General features: G+C 34.7%; 2 protein-coding genes and 1 long non-coding RNA gene across 3 annotated transcripts; all 3 read right to left on the minus strand.

The window, feature by feature from the left end:
• Positions 1 to 17: 17 nt before the first annotated feature.
• On the minus strand, positions 18 to 3,792 carry LOC144422286 (adaptin ear-binding coat-associated protein 2-like). The gene has a single exon (XM_078112312.1). The coding sequence runs from the start codon at positions 3,743 to 3,745 to the stop codon at positions 2,975 to 2,977; it is 771 nt and encodes a 256-aa protein (XP_077968438.1). The 5' UTR covers positions 3,746 to 3,792; the 3' UTR covers positions 18 to 2,974.
• Positions 3,793 to 8,228: 4,436 nt separating this feature from the next.
• LOC144422343 (uncharacterized) lies at positions 8,229 to 9,166 on the minus strand. The gene is made up of 3 exons (XR_013475304.1): positions 8,961 to 9,166; positions 8,353 to 8,424; positions 8,229 to 8,264 (listed from the first exon to the last, which is right to left on the minus strand). It is a non-coding gene; the product is annotated as an uncharacterized LOC144422343 (long non-coding RNA).
• A 1,203-nt stretch (positions 9,167 to 10,369) lies between these two features.
• On the minus strand, positions 10,370 to 17,212 carry LOC144422271 (prostaglandin G/H synthase 2-like). The gene is made up of 14 exons (XM_078112283.1): positions 17,052 to 17,212; positions 16,852 to 16,899; positions 16,136 to 16,255; positions 15,503 to 15,646; positions 14,900 to 15,043; positions 14,535 to 14,710; positions 14,214 to 14,312; positions 13,530 to 13,764; positions 12,983 to 13,168; positions 12,555 to 12,658; positions 12,105 to 12,252; positions 11,579 to 11,732; positions 11,240 to 11,384; positions 10,370 to 10,610 (listed from the first exon to the last, which is right to left on the minus strand). The coding sequence occupies exons 1-14, from the start codon at positions 17,104 to 17,106 to the stop codon at positions 10,512 to 10,514; spliced, it is 1,857 nt and encodes a 618-aa protein (XP_077968409.1). The 5' UTR covers positions 17,107 to 17,212; the 3' UTR covers positions 10,370 to 10,511.
• Positions 17,213 to 17,983: the final 771 nt, after the last annotated feature.

The following is a 17,983-nucleotide window of genomic DNA, read 5'->3' on the forward strand; positions in this document are numbered from 1 at the left end:
TATAATATGCAAATTAACTTGGAAATGACAATATTTTATTTGAATATAGCAAGATAGTCAGAAATTGATAAACAATTATACTACTACGTGGAAAATATAGTTATGGTTGGTCTATATTTATTGTGAATATATTTGATTAAATTCACCAATTTCTGACTGAATAAGCAACAAATACTATACTTTACACTCTAATTGGCTGATTTTGCACATTTTCATACAGAAAAAAAGAATAAACTATACAATGTATATATTGTGAATCAAGGGTGCATTTTTATAACAAAATGAATTCTAATCAATACACTTTAGAACTTTTAGAATACAAATATCACGAGATGAAAATATTTTGAATGTTTATATTAAATATTGTCATATTTAAATTCACACATTATGAAAAATTCCTCAGCTTTCAATTGTAAACAAATCGCTGAAAATGAAAATTTTCTCACTAATGTCGACCAAAACGTAGGAAAAAATGGAATCGCTGAACTTCGTGGTATAGACATAATATGCAAATTATGAAATAATTATTTGTATGCGCCGTAATGATACGACACTTGCTCTGAGCAAGATTGCACAAGCAGTCACTTTCATAGTTCGGAAGAACTAGAACAAGGGTTCTCAACCTAGCGTTCGCGAACCCCCAGGGGTTCACAGGAAGAGTTCCATGGGTACTTGGTCGGCAGTTGAGTTTTCATGTGTCGCTATTTTTCAATATCCTATACTACCAGAGGAAAATGCGTGCCGATTGAAACTCAGCATGATCTTGCATTGTAGTGCACAACAATGTGAAATACACCACTTTGCAGACAAACTGTGAAATCACTGTCAAAAGACAATGTGCTGCAAGCATTGCAGAAAGTGATATGCTAATTGAAACTTGAGAATTCATTAGTTAGGTGGAGGACAAGGGTAATAACATCAACACAAAGATTAAATTTAGTTGGTCAATAAATTGTTGTTGCAGCAAATTGTTATATATTACAACTTTGTTTGGTGTCTGATTACTGGGGGCTCGGATGGATTGTTTCGTGACTCGGGGGTAATTAACAGGAAAAAGGTTGAGAACCCCTGAACTAGAATCTTCCGGATGAGGGCATTGCCTACCTGGCAGTACACCCCGGGTGAGCTGGTGAACATGGAATTTGAACAGAGATTTTAATCTTCGATGCCATCATAAATAAATCTAACAACACCACAATCTAAGATCACAGAACCTACAAAATTTGTTTAAACTTTCAGAATTGTGAATCACAAACTGTGAAAGAATACATTAGGTGTTTCGTATATGTTAAATCTTCCACCATAAGATACTTTGGCACCTTCGTATGATACTTGATGAGAATATAGTAGAGAGTGCCTTATATAGCTATAGGATTTTTCATATATAAATATAGGATGGGATTTCATATTTATCCCAGAGAGAGAAAAGTGAAATAAGATATGGCAAATCAGGGATCTACTATATATACTCCTGATATACAAGTACGGTACACCACACTTTATTTACAGTTTCATATGATAAATATTAAATAACACTAGGACTACTTAAGAAGCAAGAAGCTCTACAAAGTTGGAATCATAGAAATTTATTTGATAATGTTCTATGTCACATACAGATTTGAAAATAAAGGGAATGATATGACCATAACATAGGTATATAACTGGAATGCAATAGATGTCATGACCAGGTGTAAATTATTGAATCAAACAGTCAAATATATTCAAAATTAGTAAAGAAATTTTGATTTTGAAAAGAATTAAAATATTTCAATTGAAATTTATATGACATCTGGTGTCCAGATCATTTAACGTCTACTTTACTTTCGATAATGGTATTTCAGTTTATTTAAAATTTTCTGTCTTATAAAAGGCAATCTCCATGAATATGTGAGACTATACCCGTTGAACCTTCACAAATTTAGAATATATTCACAATTTTACATGTAAAAGTATTACTTTTATTTCAGAATGTATTTGAAATGGTAAAGAATTCGCTCATAGTCATGACATATTGATATGTAATGATAGCTATAAAATGAACAGGTGATCTGTTATAATCATTTGTAACAATATGCATCCTCTCCAAACACGTTAGTTCAATACTTGAACATGGAATAAAAATGCAGCCCTATTCTATGCAAAAAATTTCGATCAGTACAGTAGTGTCTACAGTAGTAGTATCAGTATAGTAAATGTAACATTTTCTCATGCTGTGAGAGGAATATACAACATACTAAAAAGATACAACATACATAAGCTCGCCTCTGAATCTATGGTTTTTACCCATTAACAAAAAAGCACAATTCCAGACATAATTTAGAATTTTTGTCGCAAGATAATTATTAAAATGAAACAATTTATAAATCATGATTGGAGAATTAATAACCAAAACTAAGATAGGCTTGCCATTGGTAAGATTAATTAGATAGAGAAATTTGTGTTGTTTACTTATACAGTGTATTCAAACCAACTTGTATTAATTTGTGTTGTGAAACCATGGAATTACAGTATTACTGATACCAACCTCCCTTTTTCCTATAAAGCCCTTCGGTTTCTGAATTTTTTTATATACCTTCTATACATGACAGCAGCGATTGAAATGACATTACAGTTCATCACAAATCAGACAACAGTAACATAATATTCAAAGATTTGTATTTTATTAATTTATATACTTGAAAAGTTTTTCTAGAAAAGTTTAGTTTTGAATCGATTAGATACCCCATTTGGGGTCAAAGTTTATTTGATTTCACTCCACAATATAATAATTAGTAATAGTGAAAAAGTTTTAGATGGTGAACGTGAGAAGTGGGTAAAAATTTCATTTCGCTTTCAAGGTATAGCGAAAATGGCAAAAACTACACAAATCCTTTTATTTGATTTTATTAATAGGCAATGATGATTTCAATATTAAAGAAACCGATGAATTGTCACATGGAATGCAGAGCATTTGATTCAAGTAATATTCTATTGCCTAAAACTGTACCCAACCTGGGTCACTATTTGTATTATTAGTAGGATTCGATTGTGCACTTGCGAACTCACCCCAATCTGATTGTCCAAAAGGATTTGACGCTTGGGGCTGAGAATTCGAAGCGTTCATACCAAGAAGATCGGCACTAACTGAGCTAGCCGCAGGCTGCTGATAGCTTGTTTGTGGCTTTGGCGCAGCTACCCCACCCGGTGGAGGTGGAAGCAATAACCCACCACCTGATAAAGGAGCATTAGTCCTTGGTCGGGCAGAACCTTGAGTTTTTGACCCAAGTTTCCCGCCAAGATTTATTTTAAAGGTCTGTCCTTCTTTGAGTTGTAAGTCTAAAGCAGGCTGTGTGTTAACGTTTTGTTCAATTTCTTTATCTTTCTTAACAGAATTAAAATGATCTTGAAGTGTGACATTAAAGTCAAATGCATCTCCACGATCTGCAAATCCGATTCCAATATAAGCAGTTCTTCCAGAACCATCTGCGATTTTGAGAACAAAATATCTTGATGAATCTGTAACTGATTCGACAGACATGCCGGGGTAACTATCAATAGGCGCTTGAGCAAACAATTCACCATTCCTGTCTTCAAGTTTGACAACGACTTTATTTCCGGTAGCAATTATTCTCATTCTGCCAGTCCATGAAGGTTTGTCCAATCCCCAATCCGCAGCTCTGTAGCCACGATTTGTGGATCTTGGCGGAATCCGATACACCAAAACCTCTGGTTTTACAGTCAATATCCTTTCATATTCTCCCGCCATATCTCAGTATCTATATACTGATATATTTATTCGACTCAAGGAAAAAATATTCTACAAATAAGAAGAATATAAGGTAATAATGTTGAATTTTTCAATAATGTTGAAAAGGTTTAGTTGCAAATGAATATCTTAGAATTTCAGTAAAAAATTCTGTTTGAAAAAACATGATTACAATAAAGTAGGCTAGTGCCTGATGTATACAAACTGACAAATCACTCAACCTTAATCAGGGTGAATGTTCTGACCGATGTTTGAGCTAACGAGACCCGAAAGCAGATTTTATAAATTCTGAAACGCATGAATGGATTATGCCTTATACCGGTACCAGTATACAGTCATATTTTTAGAAGCAAACTAGGATTTAATCTTGTATTGAGAACATTTACCGGTACCTCGGGCACTAATAAAGCCTACTGGTATTTCTGTAGTTCGAGTTATATCTGCAACAAGCTGATGATTTTTCAATAGCCTATGACATTTGAACATTCAGAAAATCAGAACATTCTGACATTACAGCATACCGTAATTTTGTAATTGGATTAATCAACTGGCGCGGCTGTGTCGTGTGGCTCAACGGGCTAAGCGTTAGGAATACCTGAATACGCTCGCCACCGCACCTCTAATTACTCTGCGTGGGTTTGCAGGTTCGAATCCCATGCAGGGATGGTTATGTCTGTATGTGCGAGAGGATTGCTGGACTCCTCGCCGTCGTTGGGTGGTTCACGTAACCGCTGGTCGGTTACGGCTTTCTCCACCACCAAGTCCATGCTTCCGAAAACAAACAATACAGTAAGACTAATCCCATACCCGACTTGGAATGGTAACCGGACGAGAGGCCGTGGTTGGCCATATGGATAAGCCGTCTTATCGGCTTTTCTCTCCCCCGGGATAAATATGTAAATCCTATCCTATCCTAACTTCGTATACAGGTTCGGTACCGGTATAGTATACTTTTGTAAAACCAGATAATATGGTACCGGAATACAGTCTACAGATAATAAAGAAGTAATACGTCTGTACGAGCCGCAGTACTGGTAAAGGTCGTAAACTTATCACAGTACCTGTACTACCGGTACCGTCCCCTACCGTAATTACCGGTACCGTACTTAGTCAATGCAGCAATGGTAGGTATCATAATTCAGTAATTTGAAATGGGAAAATGAATACCGGTACAGACCCCTCTCGTCATACTATTTAATTGTTTTACCCGCACGAAATTTCCTCACCTAACTGGAGAGTGGAAATCTTGTTAACTACAGGTATTACAGTACCGGTACCGGTACCGTCAGACCGTATTCTGGTACCGGTATTATAAGCCTGGAGATCTCGCGGACCTCACGGGAACAACACTTTTCATCAATCACTTCCCCAAGAATTAATGTTTAGTCATGCATAGCAAAGTATTAATCACGCCATGAAAGTCGTTCATATAAACAACCACTGTGAAGCTAGGTAACCAAACCACACTTACTAGTCTGCTAGTACCGATACGACTTTCATATTTATTTCGACGGAGTCTGAGAGTGGAAAGTCGATCGTCGATGCGGATTAAATATATTGCAAACTACTACGACCTCTCGTTCAGTTACCAGTCCATGTCCGACAGGGAAATAGCAATGACATTAAACAACATGATAGGCAACTCTGACGTCACTCCATAAGACTACAGGCAAAACATTGTATTTCATGATACGCTCCAATGCACATATTTCTCGTCGCCTTTCGCGTCCGTTTTCCGCTCGCTTTTGCTACTCGGCGTCTTTTTTACGTGTAGTACCTGCCTTTTTGCGCCTGTAACGAAACAAAATAATCTCTATATCTAAGAAGTTTTGCTTACTTGGAAAGCTGGAATAACAGGCAAGCTGTAAAGAGCAATTCTGGACATCATAGACGTTTTTTTTTTATCAGAAAAGATTACAAACGCGATAGCGGAAAGATTTGTGTGGAACATTTTGCAGATAATGACAAAGTTCAAAGTTAGTAATTTTAATGTTTGCGCTTAATCATTGAAATTTCATTTAAAGAGGGTGTCATACAAAACTGTGCTGCGATACAATTCCATAACACAAAGTTTGCACCTATCGAACTTGCTTTTGTAGGTGAATTTATTAGACATATTACATATTCAGTTAATCGTAGGTAACATTGCTGGTACATAATGCATCGTAGATAGGTTTGTTTAAATTTAGGAATTTAGCTCATAGCCCACTAATTAATATTATCTTCTATGCAGGAGGTTGCAGGGCTGAATTCAACTTGCAGCCTTACCGATCACCTGACGATGCTCATTTAGTTTGGCTCGAGCAAGTCTTCTTGAAATGCTTGTGTGAATGGAAACTACCTATATTTTTTGCCTTCCTCCGATTTTAGACAAATTTATTCTGAGGGATTTCGCATCTAATTCTCACTGATTGTTGGCTGTTTATAATTCCTATTGATTGTGAATTCTGATTATAACAATGAGTTGAAAATTTTTTTACCTAATTTACTGGCACCTTTTTCTTGTCAATACTCCAAGCTGAGGTAATAAACATGACAATACATTTATGTCATCTGGAAGCAAAATATGCACACAAATTAATAGTTTGGCACATTGAGATAATACATCATGACAGAAAATACAAGTTAAAGATATGTATGACCATCACATGGTAATTAAAATTAATAAAAATTAATAGGGGCTGTGGAGTATGGAAAGTTCAAGACAAAGAAAAAAACAAATGTTCATAGCTCATGAACTCTCAATTTTGCCTCCATTGCTTTGTGAAGGCCAATATATTTCGAGTGGCTGAATTGGTTTACCTCTATGATAGCAACGATTTTGTATTTAATATAGCGAGATTATTTCAATTTAATTGAAGTGATATAATTTCCCAAAGCAATGCTTGAATCGTCTAGAATAGATCAGTGGTGTCAAACTCATGGGTTTTCGAGAGCCGCATTGCATTTTGAAAATTGTAAAAAGAGCCGCAAACAGTTTTTGATAATGTATACTTAAAATATATTTTTAAGATAGTTTTAGTTTGTGACATATATTGTGATGCAACTAAACAGTTGGATTAAGTTTTATTATTTTCTTCAATTTCAACTGCAATTACATATTAATATTTGCATTCCACTATTATTGCAACATTTGCAAGTTACAGTATTTATTATAAAAAATCGTAAAATTCTATGTACAGCCATCAAAATCATTTTTGAACAAGCTTTGAAAAAGGAAAGAATAATACATACACTAAAAATAACTTAATCTAAATATATGAACCTAAAATTAACAAAAATACTACAGTATAAACTCAATGTTTTAATAATTACATTCGTCCTGGCGTTTGGCATCTTTTTTGTGTCACCAGCATACTAAGGTCAGTCTGAAATGATTTTATAGTACCAACTCTAACTAACGAGGCCACATGATCATGGGTTTATCTGGATCTTTACGAATGTTTAATTAATTCCAGTAATGCAAAAAAGTTACTTTTATCATTTCATGTATAGATCAGTAAAAAAACAAATGACAGATTTTTTCGACAAGACATTTCGCACTACATTGCGTGGCATAGGATTGCTTGAATTATTATTGATATTGATTTTTAGTAACTAAGTCGTTGTATAATTATATTAATATACAAACACATGGAAATTTTCTGTTCGAAGTTGGTCTTCGAATTTGTCATATTGACTGCTGAGCTTATTGTGTTTTTTGATTGTATTGATGGAAATATGACAAATTAAACAATGTGCTTCAGAATTTTGTGAAGAGCAGAAATGTTACAACTCCCATTTTCTTCGAAAATGCCACCTTCTTCGTGTACTTTGCGTTTAATTTAATTACTCAAGTGTTTTATTCAAGTATTCTTTTGCTAGCTTGATGTGTATTCTTAATTGGGTCAAAATGTGGACAAAAAAAATTAATATTCCAAAACTACTTTCAGTAAATTGTTTTCTGTGTGAATAATCAATTTCACTTTAGAAGGTTTGAAAAATCTATTACATTTAGATAAAAAAAAAACTTCCAAAATACTATTACAATTATTGTTAGGCGTTCGAGGGCCGCACTGGAAGTTCTCTGGGGCCGCGAGTTTGAGATCCCTGGTCTAGATTGAAGTTGTTCAAAAAATATATTATAGTATTTTATCATGAATGATGATTATACCCCTTTCGGAATTTCTTCTATAGTACTACCAAAAGTTGATGAACCAAATATAACACAGGTGCAGTGAGGTACCCGTAATCCTCATTTCCAAAGCTGTTTTAAGTATGTCTGGCGTGTTTTGTGCCTTTTTACAAATAAGACCGCTTATGCAATCTTACGCTTTGGAATTTTTAGTTATTTTCCTCAAGCCCTGCAGGATGTGGGGGCCATACACAACTCTACCGGAGGGTCAAATGTCTTTGCATGCCTCCATAGGTTGTTTTTCTATTGCAATTTTCTATTTTCAATTGCATTATATTTCTTGGAATCACACTGTCCCTGATATGTCGCCAGACTTCTGATATCTCCACGTCTGCTATAGTTGTCCTGTGAATAAATAATAGGAAATTGAGATTAGACGAATAGTTGAAAGTTTTGCTTTATGTCGGCTTAATTTCTTGATTGATATACTTACTATTTCTGCTATTGCCTCTTGTGCTGCAAGAGTCTCACAATGCTTAGACAGGTTTGTCCACAACTTTCACATCTAAAGAAAGAGAGGAGATTTATTAATTTTCGTTAAGAATAAATAAAGCAGTCTATATGATTCAGAATGGAAAAGCTAATAAATCCAATATCTCATGTTTTATTTAAAAAATATTTTACTGAATTTTGGAAAATAAACCAACTAATAAAAGGGTTTAGTCAGAAAATTACAAGCATTCGTGGCTCCAAATACTTGAGAAATCAGACTATACAATATAGACCGGTATGAGTGAAATGTTAGGTGAACTTGTTAACACTTTGATTAAATACGCAAATAAAAGTGAATGCGTAATAGTATGTTACAATGAGCAGCAATCAACAATGAGTATATATCCTCACTGATTAAAAAAATCTAACTGGAGGTGCATGAACTATTTGAAACCATAAGGAGTAAGTAAATATGTAATTTCGGCAAATGGGCAACTACGTACCGTACTGAATTAATAACTTCGTAGTATTTGACAAAGGCTGGCTTTCCCACATGTACTTAACAGTGCGATGCCCGGGTGTGATATACAACAATAGTATTCACCTTACCTTTTACCGATTTCTTTTTACCCCAACTTTCAAAAATATCATTAAAATCGACAACAACTGTCAAAGCAGGCACGAACACCATTCGTGCTACGCCTTGAAAGCAGCACACATCCGCTCGTTTTCGTCTCGTCAAGTATGTGCATTGGAGCGTGCTATCGAATACGATCTTCGGACAAAAATGCCGGAGTTGCGCATCATGTTGTTTAATGTCATTGGAAATAGTTAACCAATTACCGGTATTTAGTTGTACAGACTTTACTAGTAGGTAATGATATTTACGGGTAATGTGATTGAAAATTTTAACAACGGGCTCTATATTGTATCGAACGCACAAACAACAGGCTTCCTCATTTCAGAAAATGTATGTATGTCCCTATGTAAGCCGCAATAAAAAGACACGCTTTACATAAATCTGATACAAAACTTTCAGAAACGCCAAATATAACTCTAATCGTCAGCTGTGGCGCACATTCCACACCTGCTACAATCGTCTAACGTCTAAAACGAAAAATAAGAACAATTTTGCTAACTATTACGACATTTCGAAAACGAGTTCCGACCAACCCCACCACTAGAATTATCCACCCACAGTCGGTGCAGAAGGATGAGACGAATGCATAAATTCTCTGTCCTAGGAATGATCGCTCATATTGATAATTGGGAGAAATTCGGGTCAGTGACGTATAGGTTAAATTTGTCCGAATCCAAATCCTAGTTACATGATAAGTTTTGGACCTCCAGAAGTATGTGCACCAAGATGGCGCACAACCTGAACATAGTATGTGTACCAGGTTAGAGTTCAGGTTGTGCGCCATCTTGGTTCACATACTTCGGGAGCGCCAAAAATAGATAGCCTCTATTAGTCTATTCTATTCAATACCAACTTCGATTTTGAATCGAAACTCTAAATTTGTTTTTACATTAAATTACCAAAAAAGTGCAACCTCCAGCGTACATAAAAAGCAAGGTAATCCGCGAATAGCTGTCTCCTGGACCACAAAAAGTCTAGCGCTAACCATAACTGGCCATTCAGAAGCCCTGACATTTTAGTGGCTGATCCGTTAGTAGTCAAAAGCCCCTCAACGTTTTATTTTTATTTTCTTTACTCAGTGGACTAACGCGTCCCTTCTCAAAGAGTGCTCATAGGTAATATGAAATGCACTAATTCACTTCGTTTTTCGCACCCCGACTTGTAATATCTCCCTAGATCTATCAATAAAGCGTTGTTCTATCCTGCCTAATCATGTCTATACGGACGATATTGTAGTTAACAATGCAGTCGAAATTTTCAATCTAACATTCACCGTACAATAATGAGAATCAAAATATTCAAGACACTGTAGCGTTGTCTTTGCAGTAAAGCGTTCCCAATAAAATCCAGCAAACTCATCGTTTTAAAACAAGGTATTTTATTCGAAAACTGAAAACAAATTTATCCTCTGGTGTATATATATATATGACAAAATGATTAAACTCAGTTTGAGTGTAATTCATACAGTGTATAAGAAACACCTTATCTATTTATTAGTACGTCGATGTTACTGCTTTTCATTATAACTCGGTCTTCTGGTTTATTGTTTCTGCTTTTAATTGTTCACAGTCGTTATAAATCATCCCTGGGTCCTTATCTTCATTGACATCTTCTGGAATCTGAATTAAACAAGTATACTACCAGTTACCCTGTATGTGGATTCGGAAGTTTCTGACTGACTGAGAGACCACGGCTGGTCATGTGATTGAGCCGTCATATGGATTCTTATTATGGGATAATTATGAAAATATATTTCTATGCTATGCGATTTTCAATGTTTCTATTCGTATTTTTACATCAATTCAGATGCAATATATCCAAAACTAGCCAATATCGATATTTCAGGAAAAGTGTGACTCAACGCACATTACTTTCAAATTCTTTGATTAGAATATACCCGATGTGATTCATATATACAGACAATGCAAAAATACACACGCGGTAACTGAAAAATCGAGGTGGTTTTCCTTAAAACTATTGATAAACAGTAACATTTTATACTATACTTATGGGACAAATTACTGATTCTAATTTGTGTTTGATTGCTTCTGGATATAAAGAAATCTTTATATAGGTAACACTTTTACTACCTTACTAGATCCCCAAATTTGCACTATTCGCATTTGTATCATATATATGATTTTTTATTATGTTATTAAAATCTATAACGTATTACATATGCTTTCTTCCTCAAGCTTTGTCTCCACAAAATAAACCGCTTATATTAGGCTCTATAAATATATTTTACCTGAAATTGTATTTTTGGACATCCTTGAATGTTTCGACAAACAAGATTTTGCATATTTGTTGTTTTAACTAAATCAAATCCAACTTTGCCGCCAAACGTTGATTCTTTCCAATATTCAGGCGACCCAATGGTGCTGGAGAACACGCTATGAAAAGAAAAGCACATATATATATTGTATTGTTAAACAATTTAACTAATCTTAATTTAAACAGGAGCTTGGGTGTGAATATTAGTTTGTGACAGTCATATTGTTGAAAACCTCTGCGTTGTGGAAATACACAAAGTCAAGTTTTAATTTGTTTTTCAAACCATATCATAATATCGATTAGTTCACCATACCTGCGTAGAGAATAACTTGATATTGCCTCGTTCAGTGTGATTCCCCACATTTTCGATTTGTACCGTTTTTCGACCATTATTCCGATATAAAATTCAACAGCATCAATGTCTCCGCCATAAATGTCGCTCAATACTTTAGCAAATTTAGTTTCTCCTGTTAAAATATTTAATTGAAGAGTAAACAATTAAAGATTTCTGAGAGGTGAACTTTGCCTCGAGCATTACTTCTTACACATCGACGTTTATAAAAGTATACTGGTAAGAAGTACAGTTTTCGAAAGATATTATTAGTTCTTCAAAAGCATGGGCAAGGTGGTAATATATTCTGATATTTTAAGATGTAAACAACATCGATTCTCTGATATACAATAAATAACGATTTGGATTTATCTAATATTCCTACAGGCTTCACCATGGTTTGAAATTTTACATTTGGTTTTAAAATCAGGGATGTTTCTCGGTTCAATGTAAATGTTTATTCTACTAGTTATTTTGAACTGAGTTAATGTGATTGTCTTATATATACCTGTTAAATCTTCAAACGTCTTGTAAGGTGGAAGTCGAAAATATTGTCGATATCTATTGAACGGCTGGAGACGAACTTTCCGGTTCATTTTGACAGTCTCAATTGCAATTCTGTGAAGAGATTCTGGCATGTTTCGACCTCCAGCACCCTAAATAATAACAAATATATGCCGTATGAGAATAGAATTCTGTCATATTGATCAAATCAATGGGCAGGAACGCCCGTTTACTATAGTTACATGGACTTGAAAATGATAATGCTTTGTAAGGTGCGATGCAGATAAAATCAATAACTTTATTCACTTGTATTCAAAATGTAGATATCATGATTTGATGTTACTGTTTCATATTTTATAAAGAGGAACGTTTATCAATCATACCATTGCCAACATATATAACAAAATTTCAAATCCGCTTATATATTACATGTTGGTAGCATAACGTGACTTACACGACCAGCTATTTGATTTGATAACGAAGTTGTAAAAACATTCATTCCGTGATCTAGCAGAGGGTTCATGTTGTAATAAATTTCAGGCAAGCTGTAGTTTCTATCTGAAACGAAATTGAAATAAAAATGAATAATTATGCTTATCATCTGTATTTTAAAAAGGGAACAGCATTAATACACATTGCACATATATACTTCCAATTTTTTCTATGATTATAATCAAAAAATTAAAGTAGATCAAACAGCAAAGCTTACAATGGAACTATAATGTAATAAAATTTGGAATAAGTAAGTATAAAATCGTCCAAAATGTGTTTTTGTTCCGTATGCTTCATAGCTTAACCTCCCAATATCTGCCCGATTAAAATATACTTTCATCGTTTTGATAAAAGCTTTCCGGTATTCCACCAGGAAATGTGTTTGTTTACCTCCTATCAGGAAATAGTCTGGTATCAGATTATGCCAGTGATAAAGTGTATTGAATTCTACGTGAATTCGACTGCTGGACCATCGCATCGGTAAGTCGTGCAATAAATGAGGTTCATATGTCAACTGGAAATGCATCCCAGAAACGTGTTGAACGTACGTTTCAATGGTGATTTTCATTATTTCACCTGAGAAATAAATGAGTAATGGCTAGTGTTAATAATACAAAACGAATGCTCTATCTATAGACTCCATTTTTAACGAGAACGTTATAAGTAATTTGATGTCGCCATACGAGTACATCTTATCGGAATTTGCCTCTTCCATGGATAATACTTAAATTCTACACAATCCTATATTACGAAAGAAGAAAATGATATAGAAATATTTAGAAGTTATAAAGACCAAAAACGTAGCTAAATGTTAGTATTCATTACGAAGTAAATATTTGCACTCCTGTGCTTTTTCGTAACTCAAAAGCGTGTAAATTTAGACTAGAGTTCGAAAAGCAAAGTGAAAAATCTCCCTTCACAATATATCATAATTTACCGAGTACGATAAGTTTTGTAGTTTGAAACAGCCTTTCATCGTCCCAATCCGGATGTAGTTCAGCCATTATATCGCATGCTCTGTTATGTTCCCGTAGCCACAACGTAGTGTAGTACACGAGGCTGGGCAACATTCCATAAAGTGGATGTCCTAATGCAAATTTGTTTTCTTCTTTCACGAATGCTGGATATTGCATGTAGATTCCCGGACAGTCTTTAACATTGGGGGGATATTCCTGTGAAAAACATGGAACAATTTGGTCACGAGTTTCAGTGAGGCATCACGGAGTGCAGGTCATGCAAATTTTTATTTGAGCCTACTTCGAGCTGTCGGAAAACTCGACTGTGACTGCGTTTTTATTCCTCGCAACAACAATTCAAACATGGTATTGGTATATTAATTTAAAGGACACAAAACAGAATTTTTGATGCCAAACTACTGGATACTAATTCAGTTTTATAAGCTTGAAAATAAGCACGTGAACGTAATACCAGGAAATGGAACAGTATTGAACTTTGAACAAAAATATGATGCATGCTCTATTTTATTTGACGGATCGTGCATCGCAAAACCTCTAATATATATATATTGTAATTGCATTCGGTGTTCGTCATAATATTGCATTTATCTGAAATGGCAAAAAAAAATATGGAATGTTATCCGAAGTGGGGTAAAAAATCAAACCTCTCCATTGTAAATTTGCATCTTCATCTTCCCACCGCTCATAGTTCTTAATGCGTGCTGTTTCTCTAACGTTTCACCGTAAATATGACTTCCATCCACCTGGATAAGATTTCGATTTGAATTGTTTCAACAGATATGTATATGCATGGGTCAAAGTCAAAGAATCCTGCTAAGTGATTTTGTCAACAGTCCAAAGATTAAATAAAGCACGTGGGTTTCCTGCTGTCAGATTAAAGAGAGAGAGAACGAGAGAAAGAGGGGGGTACATTAAAATGAATGAAAAACATCTGAATTCAAACATGTCTCAGGGTGGACAACTACCATGTGCGATCCCCATGTCATCGAGCGATCTGGCATTCGTGACTTGAATCCTTGGTGAGTAAAGTGTTGTCCATAGAAAGGAACGATGACAGATGTTCCGCGTGGACAAGGCTTAAATTCAGTCCTTGTGAACACTGTTTTCACAAGTGTTTCAGCATCTGGAAGTTCTCGAGGACCTGCCAATTGTAAAGTGAAAAATTAGTGCGAAAGTTGTGCTTATGTATACCTTCGAAGCTTTCATCGGGGTGCAGCAAACCAAATTTACTAGGGCATATTTCATTATAGAAATTACAAATACAAACTTCATTTCTAAATCCACAAAAATTATAAAACAAATATAAAAACTTTTGCTGCATTTTACTCACCGGCAACACCAGCAGGAGTTGGGCAATTCTTTGGAACCGGAGGAATAGTCAAAGCCCAATACGTTTTGTTCGCGTATCCATCGAACGTCGTGTAATCTGCAGCTGTATTGTGCGCTTCGGGCCAAACAGGGGACATCGCTTTCACTAAAATATTAAGCATAGATTTTCTTTGAATGCGAATAACCCAATACACAATAAAAGTATAGCTGGAATCAATAACCGACTGCAGTATTCTGAACTTGAGGAGTTTTGAAAAATAATATGAAGAAATATCACCAATTGAGCACGTATTGTTGTTGACAAAGTGTAGATATGATCATGATCAAAGGGTTTCATAATTAAACTCGGGGTCGGCGGTATGGCACATCGTGCTTGTTGCCCCCGCATCACCGATTAGCCAGCGCGGGGTCGCATCCCGTGGGCTGATAACTTTGTGCATGAGGATTTCATAATCATAAACATCTTATTCTATCCTAAAGTAAGATATGTTGTACGTGGGAAATAGTGGACCGTTTGCGTAGTGCTCACATTAGCAAGTCAAAAAGATAAGTACCACGATAAGTTCAATAATTCAATGGCATTTAGCATATTTAATAAACTCACATTGCAATATTTTTGTCATAAAGAATGAGTGTAGCACTTTTATATTGTTCACTATTTGCCAAAACCATTTTCCGTTAGTCAGTATTGCTTGAACAGTGTACGGTGATGGTCGAATGATTTCGGAATACCAATGCTTCCAAGTTTCTGTGCAGAGACGTTAAGTTAAAATATGGTGTCACTGAATTACGTATGAAATTTCATTTATACTAGTAATTCACTACCATTTTCCTAGGGTGGAATGTGCAAAACGAAATAAGGCTTATGTCGAGGCTTTACTGTAAGCTAAATGTTCAAAAAGCTTCCTGATAGGATTAAAACATTAAATGATATTTTTTTCTTCAAAATTAATCTTTTGGCAAGTACGTTTATCATATTGACGCTAACATGATGATATTATTACACCCAGCCAAGAATTAAGGATTAAATGTTAATCAGTAATCACTACAACGATGGAATCAGACAAGCATATTACTCTGAAGCTCAGATTTGAATTTATTTTTTTCAATTTTCAAATTTTTGTAACGTAATTTCCTCCTATTCATATAGCAACATTATTTTGAGTAAAATTTGTAGTTTTTAGGATTAAAAATACTCAACACACATTATAAACCTGAACAAGCAAAAAGGACCTACCAATTTCACAGTTGTCACCATAGTAACCAGTTCTATAGCAATCGCACGTGTATCCATCACTAAAACCAATTCTGGTGCAAATTCCAAAGTGTTGACAAGGGTAGGAACAACATGGATCATCTATAAATCACATTTTGGGTTGGTTCAAAAGTTTTACTCCGCAATTTCATAAATTTTATTCTGTGATCTTGATGGTCGTTGTAAACTACTTGCATGAGAAGTATTACTTTGGTCATGCAGAATCACTTAATACTAACAATTTCGATTTTTACAACAGTGTTCTTGCAGTCCGTACATATGGTTCCACCAACACAAAGTCAGAAAAAAAATGAACAGTATTCCGCAAGTCGATACTCCAATCAGCCATTCATTTTTATTTTTTGGGCACAATCAACATGTATTATTACAAAGTTGTTACTGAATAAGCAAATGTTAAATCATCAACCATAAACTGTTATTTATTCATCGCGTAATTACTAAGCGATCTGGATAAGCCAGGAAAAACGAAGGTTTCGAAACTTCAATTGCAATTTTAAAAAGTTGAGAATATGATTTCGGGTTTATCAAATCTACTTGTTTCTGCGGTAATTTAGATTTTCACTAAAATTTGCAAAATTTAATTCGTATGTGATATGGAAATTGCTCAACTTAATCAATACGACGAGGGTGCCAATTGGTACAGTATCCTATCATTCACTAGCAATACATTTACTCACAGTTCTTCTTTTCTGATAAAGCCGGAATAATGAACAGTTGAAGTAAACCTGAAAATAGAATGATTTAATTCATCCAAGGTATAATAAAGAAGTTACAGAAAGACAGCGAAATCGGGAATGCTCCTACTATTCGTATCATTTCAATTTCATGTATATATTTTATTTTATGTAATAAATAAAAATTATCTTACATATCTTACCTAAAAAGATCAGTATAGTAACGTAAGGCTTCATAATCTTCAGTTTTTCCAGCATTGATAGATCGGAAAATGCAATTCATACCAGACAAGAGTGATAGACGTTTCAAGACAACGGGAACAAGTTTATATATATATATACTTTCAAACCAAGGGTATTTAGAGGATCTGTCGTCACAAAAATAATCAAAACAGCAGGTGATATACTAGGCCTACTACATAATAGCTATCCTTTATTTACCTAAATTTTATGACGTTTTGGAATGCTTTTACTATATAAAAATGAACTATTCTAACACTTAAAAATGACTTGTGACTATTTCTGTGTCCGCTGGGAAATAACTTATATTTAATTCGCAACGGGTCAGTAAACAAGTTGAAAATTAGTGCGCAGTGATCTCATACCTATTACGTGAACCAATGGCCTGTTTACAAGGATTTCCTAATGGGAGTCATTTTAGGATACAGTGTAGAATTATCGAATAATCTTCTCTCGTTTGTGAGTAATTGTGTAGGTTTTTTTATTCCCCATTGAAAAAATATATATATAAAAAATGTTGAATTACTCCTAAATGAATGTGAAATTTTCTCTATCACCTAGTAAAAGATATCGCGACCATCTATAAATACCGAAAAATACGCCAGAAGTTATGTATTTTCGCATCCACGAGCAGAGTATACCACTAGGCAGTCAGTTGCTATTTATAGCAAATGAATAATACATTCACTGTCTATAACTCATATTGGCTTATGCTTTGAGTGGTGACTCACTGTGGATGTCCACACCCGGTCATAAAATTTAGCAAATACGAAATTCTGGAAATTTTCAGAAGGGAATTTTTGGCAAATTTGTTTTAAACGATACCAGTCTTTTTAACAGTCGCATGAATTATAATAGAAATTTTGTTTTTGATAATTTTAACCTGGCTATTTTT

This window comes from Styela clava, chromosome 1, assembly GCF_964204865.1.
Source record: "Styela clava chromosome 1, kaStyClav1.hap1.2, whole genome shotgun sequence".
Classification (NCBI taxonomy): Eukaryota; Metazoa; Chordata; class Ascidiacea; order Stolidobranchia; family Styelidae; genus Styela; species Styela clava.